Genomic DNA, 17,643 nt, shown 5'->3' with positions numbered 1-17,643 from the left:
CTGCTCTTACCTGTGCGGTTTTTGCAGGTAGATCTATTGGTCGTAGAATTGTCTTGGTCTCAAAATTTGAGTTAGTCTCTATTTGCCTCTCAGATGAATGGGATTTTTTATCACTATCCTCATTCCTATTGTGGAAATTTCCAGATTTACTTTCTGCTTCTAAGTCAGATTTTTGAACATGCGATTCAGAATCCAGTTTCCCACTTTCTTTAACATCTGGGCGTCCATGGTTTTCTGGTTCTGAAAAAACGGTAGTCCCACAATTTTTTTGTCCTTTCTTGTCAGTGTCTTCACATAACATTGGGAATGTGTCCCTTTTTGGATCACTGACCTGTGCCAAATCACTAAGATCCAGAGTATCTACTTTTAGTAGTTTCTTCCTTCCCAACAAAGGTGGTGCTTGCGTCGTACTGCTTTTCTCAGTTTCCTCATATTCAGAAGCCCTTCCCATGTTCTCTTGGATTTTTTGTTGGCCTATATCACTGCTAGTCCTATGAGAGGAAGGGGATGTCACACATGGGCCAAGATTATCATCTCCTGCTTGATGCTGATGTGAAGTCTGGTGCTCAATATTTGACTCCATAACTCCACTGTGATTGTGAAGTACAGAGTCATCAAAACCAAAGCCAGCCAAGCTTCCTTCAGGCTGCTGTTGTTCTGGTTCTCGTTTTAGGTCATTAAGTTCTGCATAGAACTTTTCCTGATCCACAGAACTGTTTGGGTCTGTTTCATAGTTGCCCACTTTGTATGTGCTTTTGCTGCTGTTCTCTTCAATATGAACAACGTTTAGCTCCTGTCCACTGAAATGTGCCCGTATTTGATAAAGATAGGTCATAACAGAAAGTTTGTCAGGAATTGCTAACAAAACCATATCAGAAGGTTCTAGTAGCCGAGATATTCCTAAACTGGCGAATCCATCATAGGCCTTAAAATAAAAAGAAGCAAAGTTAGTGTTTTTGTTATCTTGAATGATAATTTCAAAAGTGTGACAATGGGATATTCAGCATAAAATAAATAAGCAGGCTAATACACAGTGAAATGTATTATACAATACAGTCGGGCATGCTCATTATTCTAAATTAAGTTTCCTGTGACTTCTCAGTTCAACTCTATTAAGATTAACAATCTCCCCACCAACATCAAATGAGATAGGGATTACAAGATGTTTGCAACTATTAAAAGTGTCATTATGCTTTCAGTAAAGCTGTTTGTCAAAGTACAATCCTAAAAGCGAAACAAATATTGAAAAAAAATTGTAAGTAAAACATTCAGGAAGCAGGCCTGAAAACAGACTGAAGTGGTTTAGAGCATCACTGCATAATCCTGCGAATGTTTAGTCAAAAGTAACAAACAGTGGGCTTAGAATTCAAAGACATAGCAGTGTTAGTCTGGATCACAAAGGGATCTTGTAGTACCTTTGAGACTAATTGAGAGAAGGACGTTTGTAGCATAAGCTTTTACAGACTAGGGCCTCAGGCAGACGGACTAAAAGGAGCAGCCAGAGGCTGCTCCCGCCCTGATTGCTCCTTATTTGGTTCAGGACTGCAATGACCAGACAGCGTAGTCTGCAGCACAATGCTGTAAAGAAGTGCTTTTTTGCGCTCCTTTTTGTATTGGGTTTGGGCCATGGGGTGGCTTTAGCCCAATTCGGAGACGTGTATCATCTGGATGCCACGCTCCCAGATTGGCATGTCTGTTTCAAGTCTACTTCATCAGGTGTATGGAGTGTATGTACAGGAATGGGAAGTTGTGTGTGTGTGAATAGTACTGTAATAGAAATGCAAAACGTGTGAGTATGTTGATGAGGTGACAAGCTAATATTTTTTAAATTATATTCTTAATTTTCCTCCAAATAATACACATGTAGTGAGATAGTACACATGTAGGTGACAAACAAGAATATATTCCCTCCTAACATGAACTTCCTTGTAGTACATTGTTTAAATGAAACCAATTTTCTCCGGTTTATCTTAACCTTGAATCATTTCCCAATCATTCTCGAATGATGCTCCAATTTTGCATAATTAACAACATATATTATATAGTTTTGTATAAAGATAATGTTACCGTTATTCCTTCATTCACATGATAGTTTTACTGTTTTGTTCTTATTTATTTCTCTTCTATTCCTTTTATATGTGTTTGCTATGAACTCATGTTGTGAATATATTATGAGTTGGAGTTAACTGTAATCATACATCTCCTTATTGTATATCATTTCTTTTTCAAGTATTTCTTCCCAGAAATACATGATTGGAAGCCATTCTTTCTCTACTTTGTTCAGTGATATATTATTTATTCAATGAGTCAAATAATCAATTTATCTCATATATCTTTTAAGCATCCATTTCTCTATTCTTGGTATAATTTCTATTTTCCAGTGCTTTGCTATACAGCAGTGCCAACTCTGCCCACATACTTACTCAGGAAATGTCATCACAGGACCTAATCACATCACCCACAACATTACAGGTACTTTCATTTGCTCATCCTCTAATGGGATATATGCCATCCTCTGTCAAAAATGACCATCAGCACCCTATAAAGGGCTAACAGAACAATATCTGTGCCAGAGGGTAAACTGACATAAATCAGACAATAGGAATGGGAATACAGTCAGCCCTCCATATCCATGGATTACCAATGACCCCCTACCATTGTTAAAACTAACTTGTCACCACATCACCATACCCACAAGTTTTGCATTTCTATTACAGTGCTATTCACATATGCATCTGCTCCTTCATGAGCATAAATGTCTAGCAATAAGCATTTCAATCCATGCATCTGATAGAATAGACTTATAGATTCACAGAATTGGAAGAGACCACAAGGGTAATCCAATCCAACCCCCTGCCATGCAGAAACTCTTGATCAAAGCACCCTTGACAGATGGCCATCATCCTCTGTTTAAAGACCTCCAAAGAAGGAGATTCCACCGTCTCCAAGGGAGTGTGTTCCACTGTTGAACAGCTCCTACTGTCAGGAAGTTCCTCCTAATGTTGAGGTGGAATCTCTTTTTCTACAGTTTGCATTCACTGCTCTATGTTCTAGTCTCTGGAGCAGCAGAAAATAAGATTGCTCCATCTTCAGTATGACATCCCCTCAAATATTTAAACAGGGTTATCATATCACCTCTTAAACATCTCTTCTCCAGGCTAAACATACCTAGCTCCTTAAGTCTCTCCTCAAGACTTAGGGGTGAAACAGACCAGCATAAAAAGCAGGCTTCCTGCCGGTTTGGGGATGTGGCATATAAACAATGCATGCCCCCAAGATGCCTGGAAGGCGGCTTCAAGCCATTCAGCTGCCTCGACATGGGCTGGCTTCTGGGAGCTCCAGCGGTGCAGCATTTACATGTCGTACGCCGCTGGAGCAGCTTAAAGCCACCCATGGGCCATGAAGGGTTGGAAAAGCTGCCTTTTTGAGCCGCAAAAAGGAGTGGCTCCTTTTTCGGCCGGCTTCAAACCAGATTGGGGCCATGGCATGCAGTTGCCGCAGCCCCAATCTGCCTTTGAAAGCTTCAGGGCACTCTCTTTTGCCCCAAAGCTTATGCTACAAGTTTCTTTCTCTCAGTCAGTCTCAAAGGTGCTACAGCAACATTGGGCTAAATGAGGCTTATTTTGAGGTAGAAGTCACCTCCTGCTGATAGGATTTGTTCCCCTTGCAGCATGAGACTGGATTTGCATTTTAGTGTTTAGGGCTTGGCTTTGGTGAGTTTGAGGGCTTACCCCTTTCAGTTAAGGTTCTGTTGTTGTTTTTCTAGCAAAACAGAGCCTGCTTAGAGAATGGAAAAGGACTGGAACAGCAACATAACCAAATTTAGACACTAATTCTTCAAGGAGTTATAAAAAGAGCCTAATACATTAATTATAATTCTAATTTTGTAACTACATGAAGAATTAGTGCCTAAATTTGGTTATGTTACTATTTCAACCATATTTCTGCTTTTATCTCTGTTGAATTATGAAATTCACTTATGCAGTCCTCACTGACAACAATCTTCTAGGGAGTACAATTTGTCTCTCCACAACAACATTCCACCAAAGCCTTTTCAATATAAAAGCCATACCACTACCTATTATAATGATAAGTGCTATAATGGAAAAATAAATTGCATTCTTTTAAACTTGCAGTCATGAAGAAAACAAGCAATAAAAAAACTTTATGTTGGGAATGAAGAAGAAAAATACACCTACTGATGTGTTTTTAAGATAAGGAACTTAGATAACAAAGAAAGATATTAAGAAACATGACACTAATCCATTATAGGATTTATCACTGGTGACTAGACATCTTCCAGAAATGTTACTGCAGTGATTTGAGTTAATTGAAAGTGTAATTGGGAAAGTGGGACCCACCCCCCCAATGTTCTGATATAATTCGTGGTATTTACATTTGTCTCCCACTCATAGTAATTGATTTATCCATTGATGGAATGAACTATCAAAAAATTATTTAGCTGCCTACATTGCAAGTAGATACTGATTATTTCACTTCTAGAAAACTGCTAAGAAACTTTATGTAATATGCAAGAACACTACTTCCACCGTCAGTCTCTTTAGGAATGTACATGTTTCATGTTTTGGAAATTCACAGTTGTCAATTTCCAATTAATTGGATTGGATTATCAAAGGCAAGTCTGGAAAAACAGTACTGCATTTCATGAAAGGACAGACAAGACTGCATGACCAAAGAAAGCATCAGCCTTGGCACAGTTCTCCATGTGAGGGTGATCTGGCTGAGACATCTGTCACCCCATTGATCTCCAGGGTTGATTCAGCTGATCTGGCTGGCTAGGCGGGTGTCCCCTTCCTCCCTCACCGCTCCATGTGCGTCCCTCCCGAAGCTGTGCGCTCGGTGGAAGAGGATGACCATCCCAGATAGAAGGAGTGTACCGTTCTTCGGTCAAGGGTATACGATAGCTGCGCTCCCCTGCTAGAACCTCCAAACAAGGTCAATAGGTTTTGAAGAGCACATTGGAACTTTTAGTGAGTGAAGCATCATCTGTAATGATGAAGACTGGTTCTGTAAGATTGGTTCCATAAGAAAATACTGAATCTGGATCTTCTTGAAGTATGACGAATTCCTGACTGGAGAGAAGTGGCAGGGTGGTGAATCAGACTTGATGAGATCATCATAAGGTGATAAGAATGTAGTTTGGTGAGATCTTCTCTGACTTTAATTACCACCATAGTTATGAGAGGGAATGGAGAAAATAGGTAAAGGAGTTCCTTCACTCCATATGAAGAAATCCCCAGAGACAAGCCATTCCTGTTGGTGCATGAAGCACATATGTCTGTGAGAGTGCCCCCACCTCTCTATTAGGGACCAAAAGACCATTTGTCAGAGGAATGATTCATGCATGATGGTAGCAGCTTGACTTAGATAATGTGCAATATACAATATGCCCCTCTCTATTGAACAGACTGTAACAGATCAGCATGCTTTGTGATATACCATTACAAAACTAGAAAGAGAAAGGTCAAGGAGAGAATGCAATTGACTGCTTTTTTGTTTGTGTAGTACTTTTGTTTGGTTTCTAAACTTTTTTGTGTCATAGACCCTTTTCAGAATCTGAAGAAAACAAGGATACCCACCCTGATACCATTAGCAACAGTGCTGACTGTAAGTCATCTGATCATGTACAGTAATACCTAATGTCACCCTACATTCGTTAGAAATGAAATAATATTTTAAGAACATAATTTGACATTTCTCCCACAAAGACAATTTTCAAAGTAGTAGGAAAGAGACCTGGGAGGAGGGGGAAGGGATGAAAGAACCTGTGATGTAGTATGCTGCTAGCATGTTGTCTGTGGCTACTTATCCTACCTTACTGGTAATGAGAAGCTCAAAAGATCAAAAAGCCTTCAAAATAGTCAGATGTTCTCACAACTTTATGTTCTCTGTGGATAGTGTCACAGAACATTAATGGACATTCTTTGCAAGGTTTTACTGAGCAAAAGATTTTGTTACAACTGGATATTGACAGAGTAGCCAGGAAACCATCTTGAGCAAGTTAAGCACATGCAATGTCTCTTTCCATGAGATGAACAGTCCGAATGTGAACTTTCTTAGGGGGTGTCATCCTTGACTCTTTGCCCTTGAGAGCAAAACTAGCAGAGCTCTATAGAACTGCTGCCCCAACCTGTTGAGCTTGGTCTCTGAAGACAGAAGAGAGCTGTTTTTTGAGGGAGTCAACACTGAAGGAAGAAAGGACAAAAAGACAGACAGACTGGTGGCAATTGAAGGATCTGAGAAAAATAAAGAGAGGGTCAATTGAGGGCTCTGGGAGGGAAAACAACTCAGCCAAAACAAGGGAATGAATTGAATAGAGGGACAAACTATTACTGGGCAGCACCAGTAGTGGTGGGTGACAATGATGTAAGATCTCACAGAGAGAACAGCAGTGACACCATAGTTAACATACGTTAGTATTGCATGAAGTAAGGCAAAGATAAACTTCTTTGCAAGACCTTTTTACCAAGAAAACCCTTTGATGAGACAGCCCCAGATGAAACAACAACAACAAAAACAACAACAAAAGACTGGTATACAAAAAAGAGATAAAAAGGAGCAACACTGGGAGATCACAACAGAGAGCTGATCAGGGCACAGAGAAATTCAAAGATGGAGAGCCAAAAAGCAGACATGTTCAACAAGTCAAAGTTTGTCTGAAGGAGTACAACACATATTATGGGAATGTGGAATGTGAGAAGCAAGAGCAAGGGGAAGATAGACATAATAAAAAAGGAAATGGAATGCATAAACATAACAGTACTAGGAATAAGCAAGCTAAAATGAGTCACTAAATTTGTCACCTTAAATCAGATAACTACATGGTGGTTCTACTCAGGAAATGAAGAGACACGAAGACAAGGGGTAGTGCTCATAATAAAGAGAGATATAGGAAAAGGAGTCAAAGGATACAATGCAAAATAGAATCGGATCGGATCATGTCAAGAAGGCTTCAAGGAAAACCTGTAAACATTACCATAATCCAAGTATATGCGCCAACCACAGAGGCAGAGGAAGAAGAAACTGAGAGATTCTCAGAGATTCATGTCTCTTCTATGAAAGAATCCAGGAAGAAATTGACAACACACCAACACAGGACTTCCAAGTAGTCATATGTGACAGGAATGCTAAAGCAGGCAGCAATGAAGAGTAAAATACAGTAGGCAGGTTTGGACTAGGCATAAGAAATAAAGCAGGAGAGAGATTGAATTTTACAAGACTAAAGCAAAGCCTTTGACTGCACAGATCATGAAAAGCTATGGAACGCTCTTAAAGAAATGGGAATACCACTACATTTGATAGTCCTGATGAGAAATCTGTACTTAAGATAAGAACCAACTGTTAAAACAGAATTATAAAAAAACAGAATGGATCCCAATTTACAAGGGGGTCAGGCAAGGCGTCATTTTATCACCCTACTTGTTCAATTTTTATGCAGAAACTATCGTGCAAAGAGCAGGTAACAAGAAGGAGGAGTAAAGACAGGAAGAAGGAATGTCACCTGGGTAAGATATGCAGATGACACCATACTACTGGCGAAAAACATCATGGCCTTGGAACAATTACTAAGGAAGGTAAAAGAAGAAAGTGAAAAAGCAGGCTTAATGCTGAACATAAAGAAAACAAATTCAACCTACACAATGAGGAAATCGAAATAGTTAAAGATTTCCTGTACCTTGGATCAAACAGAAAGGAGACTGTAGACAAGAAATCAGAAGAAGACTAGGAATTCAAAGGACAATGATGAAAAAACTAGACAAAATCCTAAAGAGTAAAGAAATATAACTGAGTACAAAATCCAGAACTGTCCAATCCATTGTACAATGAGTCCCTGGGATCCACTGGGGTTTGGTTCTAAGACCTGCCATGGATACCAAAATCTGTGGGCACACAAGTACTATTAAATATAATGATATAGTAGTGTGTGTCCCTTATACAAAATGGCAAAATCAAGATTTGCTTTTGGGAATTTATATTTTTAAAAAATATTTTGAAGCTGTGGATGGTTAAATCTGTGAAAAAAGAATCCTTAGATATGGAGGATTGACTATATTCCCCATCACTATGTATGGATGTGAGAGCGAGATAGTGAAAAAATAAATAAACTCATTTATGATATGGTGCTGGAGAAGAGTGCTGAGAATACCATGGACGGCCAAAAAGATAAATTGGTCCTTGAACAGATCAAGCCTGAACTTGCCCTAGAAGCCAAATGATTAAATTGAGGCTGTCATAGTTTGAACATATAATGAGAAGGCATGACTCATTAGAAAAGACAATAATGCTAGGAAAGGTAGAGGAAGAAGATCACATGCCAGATGGATAGACTCAATCACGGAGGATGAATGCCGTAAACTTATCCCAAAAAACCTTTGGTACACTAACATGCATGTCTGCATGTTTCCAACCTTCTCTGCTAGGAAGGCTGAAGAGTAAAAATGACATTCAAAGAGAACCAACTTTCTATCTTCCCTGTCAACCGGGGCAGAGTGGGACTTTCCAGATGACCCTGATTGGGAAGCCTCACCCATGATGGAATTCAGTGTGGGATGGTTAAATAGACAAGCCATCATGTCTGCATCTTATATAGATGTTCAAGTTGCTTAGAAGCAGGAGGAACAGAAGCAGGTTTAGCCCATGACTGGCACATGACCTCATTTAAAGCTGGAAGGAATGGCATTAGGACAGGCATGGAAACTTGGGAGTCAACAAGCTGGAACATTGGGTCATGAATAGGAGCTGGAGTTGATTTGATTTCTAGTTTGAGTGCCTTGGCCATCCACACAATGACATCAGGGAATAATTTGACATCCTCAGGAGGAGATGCAGGTCCTGTACCAACCGCTTCATCCGTGGGAAACTCAGTAAGAGGAGAAGGTGAAGCCGGAGCCAAGGTCTCGGTTTCATAGCCATTAGAATCCTCAGTAAACTGTGCTTGTGGGGCCTTGAGAAGGAAACATAGCCTTCGTTGATGCCAGTGTAGATCTAGCCTGAGTCGAAGATGATGGAACTGAAGTTGGTATCAAAGAAGGGTGAAGTAGAACAGGAGGGTCTGGTAGAACACGGAAGACAGGAGCTGTAACAGCCATGGACAGAGAGGTGGAGGCTGCAGGAACTTGTTGTAGTTTTTGTTGGAGGTTTGATACTGTCACCGTGACTCTGAGAGGTGGAGATGGGATCCATGAAATTGGTATCAATGGTAGAAGAAATGGAGATGGCAGTGTTTGAGGTACAATGGGAGACTGTGATTGGTGCCTAGACTCTCCAGTTGAACAGTGTTGGGAACAAACTGATTTGTCTCAGTATGGAGAATAGGATTGAGACCAAGAGCAACTTACGAATAAAGGTAAGGAAGGGGTTCACGTTTATGGTAACAGTCCCTGTATGATGGAAGGTATGACCAATAAGAAGCTGGATGCTTCCTCTACAAATCCTCCAACTGGTATCTTTTGATGTAGGAGACAGATGGAAATGGAGAGTCACCTCCATATTGAGCAGCCTAAGATGATGAAACTGATTCTTTTTTACGATATAGGGAATGATATTCAGAATAACATGGATGGATCCTTCAAGGAAAAGAACATCAAGAAGACTAGTGATCCCATACAGAAGTGGGTGGAGTTGCAGGCGTAAGTACTATTGGCCTCGATAGATTGTGGCAGGTCCACAGATGGTACAATCTGGAGAGGCCTGGGTATCTGAAGTAACTGTTGGTACTGATGGTGTCTTAGAGGATTTATGGTAGAAAGTTGGTTCTCTTTGGATGTAATTTTTACTCTTGGATGTCATTTTTACTCTTTTTCTTCTTCTCTGTCAATTTCAGAAATCCTCTCCAGGATGAGCATGATCTCCCATCTATGAAGCAAACCACTTCTTGAAAGATTTTGAGTGCTGCTTTTTACCATCAGTGCTGGGCTGGGAGGCAGAAGGCACCTGCTGGGCTACATCTGAGACCAAAGAGGTCTCTGGTATCGAAGAGGGTTCCATATGACCGGTGGTGGTGGCCAGCACTGATGTAGAATCCTCTGTCAACATTGATCTCTTGCCTTTTGATACGAAAGATGAGATGGCGATCAACCAGAGCGGATATTTGGCCACCTCCTTATCCCAGACTGAAAAACATTTCTCCCAGCAATGTATTTTGAGATGCTGAGTCCAATTCTTCAGAGCCTGAGGGGTGAATCCCTTTCAAATATAGCAATACTATGGCCTTCACGAAGGCAAGAAAGACACTCCGAGTGGCCATTTGATAGAGGCCATGGAGACTAGAAGCCATATGAAAGATATGAAGGAAGAATCGGAGCAGAAGGTAGCTTGGTGGGCTTGGGCATGTGCAATAGATGGGAGGGGGTGGGTGTTCCCGCCAAGCTACTCAGCTCTAGAAATTTTTGTTTGGCGTTTCTGCACAGGCACAAACCCTAACATGGGAGGCACAGAGACCATGAAGAAGGACAGATTTTAGAGAGAGAAATAATTCAGACTGTACTAAATTGTAAATAAATAAACAAATACATACATAAATAAATAATAGAAGCAAGTTCAAAACATGACTCAGAAATCTGTCTTTAGTGTGAAAGCCCTGGAAGTAAGATATCAGCATTTCTCTAAGGAAGGGGGGAATGGGTGTGAGGGATGGATTTACCTAGTTTGTGAAAATGTTCTTCTGGAATAGTTGCAGATACATTTAAATTATTCTGCAGACATACAGAAGCATTAGGTTATAATTTTATTAAAAATCTAAAACAGGGGTGCTTTAACTGGACTATGTAGATGCATATGTATGCATATTTTAGACTGCAGATTATGAATTTAGCAAAATAACAGGGCTCATATTCTGTAGGTGCAGCTTGATCTAGCTTTGTTGATGCATCTGGCTAGACAGTCAAGTTGCCTCTGTAGCTTACAGAGCCTTTTACAGGTTTTGGCTGGTGTTACCAGCTGCATATACAGTCGAACCTCCCTATACGCGGATTTGCCATACGCGTATTTGAGCATATGTGCATGGCAAACCCGGAAGTTGTTCCTAATGGCGGCGCACGTGCACGTGCGCCGCCATTAGGAACAAAGTCCCTCTCCTCCCCTCCTCTTTCCCCCTCCTCCAGGCTGCAGCCGGCTCTTCCTCAGCGGCGGCGACCAGGGAGAACGGGGCCTGGCCTCCTCCTCCCTGGTCGCCGCCTCTCTTAAAGCGCCGGCTGCAGCTTGGAGGCCCCTTGGCCTCCAGGAGCAGCAGCCGGCCATTTTGCGGTGGCGGAGACCGAGGCCGCGAGGAGGACGAGGCCAAGCCTCTTCTCCCTCGCGGCCGCGGCCTCCGCCGCCACAAAACGGCTGGGTGCTGCTTCTGGAGGCCAAGAGACCTCCAGGCTGCATCCGAGCCACTTATAGCGGTGGCGGCGGCAGCAGCAGCGAAGACGCGGCGGCGGCGGCGCGGCGAACCAGGTAAGGAGGGAGGGAAGGTAGGTTAGTTTTAGGTAGGTAGGTAGGTAGGTAGGTGGGAGGAAGGGAGGGAGGGAAGTTAGGAAGGAGGGGGAAAGAGGAAGGGGACTTTTCTGTCCAATGGCGGCGCACGTGCACGCGCGCCGCCACTGGACAGAGTAGTGCTTTGAGCATACGCGGATTTTGGTATATGCGGGGGGGGGGGGTCCGGAACGGATCCCCCACGTATACCGAGGATCCACTGTACTTAGAAAGTGATTATGTCACCTCAGTGATGTATGGTTTTGAAAACACTGAAGCTAGGTGAATGCTAAGTATTGTAATATGGGCAGCCCATACGCATACATTCCAGTTGGTTCAGAAAACAGCATCTGGAATATTAACTGGAACTGGCTACTATGAGTGAGTGGTAATGAAAGATTCCCCCCCCCCTCTTATTTCTCCCCATCCTTTTATGTTATGTCTTTCAAAATTTTAAGCATGCAGGTAAAAGCTGTCTTTGTTTATTGACAATATATAAACCAGTTAGGGCATCTTTCTAGATAGGAAATGGGATGAAAATGTTGTAAATAAATAAAAACAAATGTATTGTGTCAAGTACTGAAATAATTTATCTGGGTACTAGCTTACTTCTGGATTCAACTGAAGATGTTAGTCTTGACCTTTAAACTCCTCAATGGCTTGAGATTGGTGCGTGTGCAGAGACTGCCTTGCTTACATGAATAGCCTCTTTATGAATATCTTCACTAGAGTCCCTTAGTGAGACATACCTATATTTTGAGCTAGTGGAGTGACTGTCAAAGAGAGCTCTTCAATGACGGTCCTCAGATTGTTAAACTCATTTGCAGAATGTGCTTGTCTGGTACATTTTCTTATGCCTTTTAGTAACCAGGCAGAGTGTCTTCCAAACCCTCTCTTTGACATTTAGGGAAGCTTTAATTGTTTCAGTATTCGTATCTCCCTTTTAAATGGAACTAATTTTTATACTGCTTGCTTGCTTCTTAGATTATTGCTGTTTCTCATTCATTCCCCCTGCTATTCGTTTTGCAATTGTTTTTCTCTTTATTTTTTTGTTTTTGTTTTTAATCTGCTTTGAGACTTCAGCAAGAAGGCAAGATATAAATCTGAGAACAAACAAATGACTCATAGCAAATCCAGAAAACAAACACTTCTACTATTTGGGAAAGCATTAGTTAACATTTTAAGGCAGATACAAGTTTTACAAGCCTTGAGGATTTCTTGTAAGATCTTCATAATAGTTACAGGGCTTGCTGTTAAATAGGGATTTGTATTAACTATGGACTGATGGTAGACATCATCAAATACAAATAAAAAGGATCAATACAGCCATAGAAAAATCCAGGAAAATCTGCGAAAGGGATACAGTCCCAAAGTGTTTTCAGGCAACCCACTATCTTCTGTTAAGGACTGCTGAATGGAGAAGTTATTCTAAGCTGTTATTATTAGAAAGCTTACAACATTTGGCCCAGTACAGACTGTGGAAAAAGGGTGGTCCGCAGCGACCCTTTCCGCAGTGGATTGGGGCCAGGGTAGCGTCACCAGCAGCCCAGAGGCCCCAATCCGGTGCTTTTCTAGGCCATGGAGAAGCGGCAAAATGCCGCTTCTCTGTGGCCTGGAAAGAGGTGTCCATGGGGCTTCATGCCCCCAGACACCCCAACAAGCATGGCAAAGAGGAGAAATAATAGTAATAATAATAGTTTTTATTTGTATTTCCCGCTTCTCCCTACGGATTGAGGCGAGATCGCAACAGTAAGATTAAAATTACAATTCAATTAAAACTACACTTCTTATAAAATACAGGGAGAGGCGTTCCCTCAAGTAACTCGGCCCAAGCCATATAGGGCTTTAAAGGTGATAACCAACACTTAGTTTTGTGTCTGGATGTTAATCAGCAGCCAGTGAAGAGATTTTAGTACTGGTGTTATGTGGTCTGATCTAGGTGTTCCAGTGACCAATCTGGCTGCTGCATTTTGTACTAATTGAAGCTTCTGAACTTGATACAGAGGTAGCCCCATGTAAAGTGCATTACAGAAATCAAGGCCCCTTTCTCCTTTGCATCGCTGGCGTGGCCATGTAGAAGCCATGCCAGCGATGCACGCATGCAAAAGGAGTTCCGTTTCAGAGCTCCTTCCCATGATGCTGAAAGGGGCCCCCAAATGCCCTGCAGCATCATGGTGTTGTCACGCACGCGCTGGTACGTGTGGAGACGGCCCGTGCGTGACACCATCGGCCAGCACTGTGTATGGATGGCACGCTTCCAAAATGGTGCAGTCCATACGAACTAGGGCTGGGGAGCATGCGGTTGCTGCACACTCCCCAGCTCTAGTTTTGGCCCAAGGATGGCGCTTCTTCACTGTCTGTATCAGGCCATTTATCTTGGTAAAATGTTTTTTTTTAACATGCTGGAAACCATATTGCTTGCCTATCTATCTGTTTTTCTGTCAGCAATGCTACATTAGTCTATCACAAGAAAAGGTTTTGTGCCCCTTAAGTACTAAGAAATTGTGTTTGGCATAGGCTTTCATGCAGTATGGTCCACAAAGATGAATCTGCACAAGCAGACTTTGATCCATGAGAGTAAAAAAAAAATGTATGTGTCTTTAAGGTGTCATAGAACTTTTTATTTATAATCAGACATGTATATAGGCCTCCCTCCATGATAACTGTCATCCTTCGGCCTGCGAGGGAGTGAACAGGCAGGCACAGCTCTACCAGGGCTAGCCTGAAGAAGAAGAGCCCTCCCTCCATGATAACGGTCATCCTTCGGCCTGCGAGGGAGTGAACAGGCAGGCACAGCTCCACCAGGGCTAGCCTGAAGAAGAGCCCTCCCTCCATGATAACTGTCATCCTTTGGCCTGCGAGGGAGTGAACAGGCAGGCCCAGCTCCACTAGGCCCAGCCTGAAGAAGAAGAGCCCTCCCTCTATGATAACTGTCATCTTTCGGCCTGCGAGGGAGTGAACAGGCAGGCCCAGTTCCACCAGGGCCAGCCTGAAGAAGAGCCCTCCCTCCATGATAACTGTCATCCTTCAGCCTGCGAGGGAGTGAACAGGCAGGCCCAGCTCCATCAGGGCTAGCCTGAAGAAGAGCCTTCCCTCCTGTCATCCTTCAGCCTGCGAGGGAAAGAATAGACTGGCACAGCTCCATCAGAGCTAGCCTGAAGAAGCAGAGCCCTCCCTCCAGCCCATCTGCCTTGGTCCAGGCCTCAGAGGGAGAGAATAACCACTGGACCTCATCCCCTTTCCCACCACCATTCCCTTCTCGTTTTGTGTCATGTCTTTTAGATTGTAAGCCTGAGGGCAGGGAACCGTCTAATTAAAAATAATAATTGTAAGCCGTTCTGATAGCCTTTAGGGCTGAAGGGCGGGGTATAAATACCATAAATAAATAAAATAACTACTGCTAAGGTAGTGCTCTCAATGGAAAGATAGATATTTTAGTTAAAGCATACTCCATTTACCCTTTTAGAATCAGTAGATAAGGGGACATGTCCTGTCTGTTTTAAACAGAACAGTGATCAGGCATTAGACTATATCAAAAGTACATAGTGCAGTGGAGCCTCCATATTCATGGACTTGCCACCTGTGGAATTCAGCATTGTAGATGGCAAGCCGCTGTTGTCTCTAATGGTTGTGCATGTACACAGCTGTACTAATGGGCACTTGCGCACCGTGCTGCCATTAGGGAAAACAGGACTTGAGGTCCCATGTTTTTTGGTATCCGCAGGTGTGTGTGTGTGTCTGGAACGGATCTCCCACAAATACCAAGGTCTGACTGTACATAGAACATAAAGAAATTATGCCTCTTGAAGCCTTAGAACCAAAGGATGTCCTTGTAAATTGTGGTGATCTGACTCTGGCTAGCCCAGAGGAAAGGAGTGGTGGCAATTCAACTTCACAGGGTTGCTTTTACATGCTAGTTACTTAGAGGCTTGACAGACTGGCAGTTTATGTCAGCCTGCGTGGGCGGTAGGGCTGAGTGTTTACACGCTTCAAGTTCTTCTTTCTCCGCCGGGACGTCATCATGACGTGCGCTCGTCCATACGGTATGTGCCAGGATGACATCAGTGTGTCAGAATGCCCAAACAGTGCTCTGTGGAAGCTGTGTTATCATGCTGCGCAATAATAATAATAATAATAATAATAATAATAATAATAATATGTTTTATTTATATACCGCTATTCTAAAGATCATAGCGGTGAACAGCAAGTAAACTAATTAGCAAGTAAGCTAATTTGCCCCCGCAAGAGTGCCTATGGTGTCCCTTCCAGGATGCAAAAAGAACCCAACGGGAAGCGGGTTCTTTTTGGTCCTTCCAGAGGCTGTGGGCCTCAAAGGGGTGGCGCTGAGCCACCTGTCTGTAGAGGCCCTTAATCTACACTTTCTGATATAATCTTTGATTGATAATAACAAATGCTTAGTGTGCTTCTGGAAATCTCTACATTTTATTTAGCAATGTTGACACGCTCTGTATCAATTATTATGGTAAAAACATAGCGTAACACATGAGATTTGCTAAATAAGGACAGTGATTAGGATTAGGGTATAACAGAGGACACAAATTAAGACATCCTGGCCTTAGGTCCGGTTTTGGAATTAATGGATTTTATAAAAGTTTGTAAAAATCAACATTCAGCACTAAAGAGATTTCCTATTTATTTTTTAATAAAACAACAACAAAAACATAATTTGACCAGGTGATTGACAAGTTTCACTGCAGTCCATCAACAAAAACACCAGAGGCAGTATTCAAAGCATCTTCTAATACACACTGACATATTGGTCAAGGTCAGATGTCAAAGGTTTCTTTTCAGTCCCTTCAAAAACTGCTATTGCAGGCAATCCTATGCATGTTTACTCAAAAGTCTCATTAAATTCAGAAAAGAGGACTGCAGCCTCAACAACTCAGGAGACAGTGTGATAACATTTTGTGGAATTATGTTTTAATATTTAATTATTCCTTTATACTCTTTTATTATAATAATGTCACAAACCAGTTCCAATAATCAGAGGGGAAAGGAGAGATTACAAACAAAAGCAGAAAGAAAAACCTGGGTGCAACTTTAGAAGGTAATTTATATTTCCCTTATATTATAGTTCTTTTATCTTATATTCTATAATTATACCATACATTTCTAATATTGCTTATTTCTCTAATTTCCAATACAGGTTGAAAGTCCCTTATCTCCAAAATCAAAAACCTTTTTCATAGATGGCTGACATAGTGACACGTTTGCTTTCTGATGGTTCCATGTACATAAGCATGGTTTCACGCACAAACATTGAAAAAATTACCTTCGTATAGTAGGTATCTATGGAACATAAATGAAATCTGTCTTTAGCCTTGGGTCCCATCTCCAAAATATCTTATTAAGTATGTATATGTAAATACAGGTATTCCAAATTCCAGTAATAATAGTAATAATAATAATGAAAAATCCAAAATACCACTGATCCAAAACATTTCAGATAAAAGAGACTCAATCAGTAATCACTCGAATAAAACATTATTTGATTAGGAAAAACACAACTCATAGTCAATCTCTTCTAATATATCTTAAAATTGCATTTCTTTAAAGTTACAACCTGCAAATTTACTTTCCTCCCCTTTCAGTTTATACAACACAACATAACACAACACAACGCAGGGGGACAAAAGGGATGTTATTTATCTGTGGATAAGATTTTAATTGGTTAGGAGGAGTCATGTATTGTCAAATGTCCTGTACATCTGCATGGACTTTATACTTGGCAATTGTTCCCAGGGCTGTGTTCATTCCAATCAAGGGCACATGGGGTTATCGGGCAGAACTGTGTGTGCCTAGGAAATAAATCTGCAGGAAGCAACTGAGATACTCAGTGTAGCTGTCAGGCAAAGAGTTGCAAGGTGATGAAAGAAAAAACCCACAGCATGGCAACAACAATTGCTTCTTTAATAAGTGACTGCTCTAGTGTCAGAGAAATGGGCTAATAAGTCTTCTGTGAGAACTCCTGCCCATTTCCAGGCACAAGTTTTATAAATAAAAATGACCTAATTGATCTGTATATTATATCAGCATTTGCTCAAAAATCAAACTTCTGTTTACCATGGCTTCTAAATCATGCTTGATTACCTCTTATATTCAAATGACATTGAAGTCACGTTTGATTAGCTCAGACAATCAAAGGAT

The 17,643-nt window shown here is 41.5% G+C and overlaps 1 protein-coding gene across 8 annotated transcripts in view; it reads right to left on the bottom strand.

Annotated features, from left to right (window-relative positions):
* LOC149313473 (EH domain-binding protein 1-like) overlaps nt 1-17,643 on the bottom strand; it is a 318,359-nt gene that overhangs the window by 116,949 nt on the left and 183,767 nt on the right. For all 8 annotated transcript variants that reach the window (XM_089519151.1, XM_089519153.1, XM_089519155.1 and 5 more), the window contains one exon: nt 11-925. In XM_089519151.1, coding sequence (XP_089375277.1) covers nt 11-925 — 915 coding nt within the window. The remainder of the gene's footprint in view (nt 1-10; nt 926-17,643) is intronic.

The sequence above is a fragment of the Sceloporus occidentalis genome, unplaced genomic scaffold (genome assembly GCF_023333645.1).
Source record: "Sceloporus occidentalis isolate IW3139 unplaced genomic scaffold, rSceOcc1.0.p SCAF_4, whole genome shotgun sequence".
Lineage (NCBI taxonomy): Eukaryota > Metazoa > Chordata > Lepidosauria > Squamata > Phrynosomatidae > Sceloporus > Sceloporus occidentalis.
The sequence above is the reverse complement of the archived record's forward strand: the minus strand, read 5'-3'. Positions and strand labels throughout refer to the sequence as shown.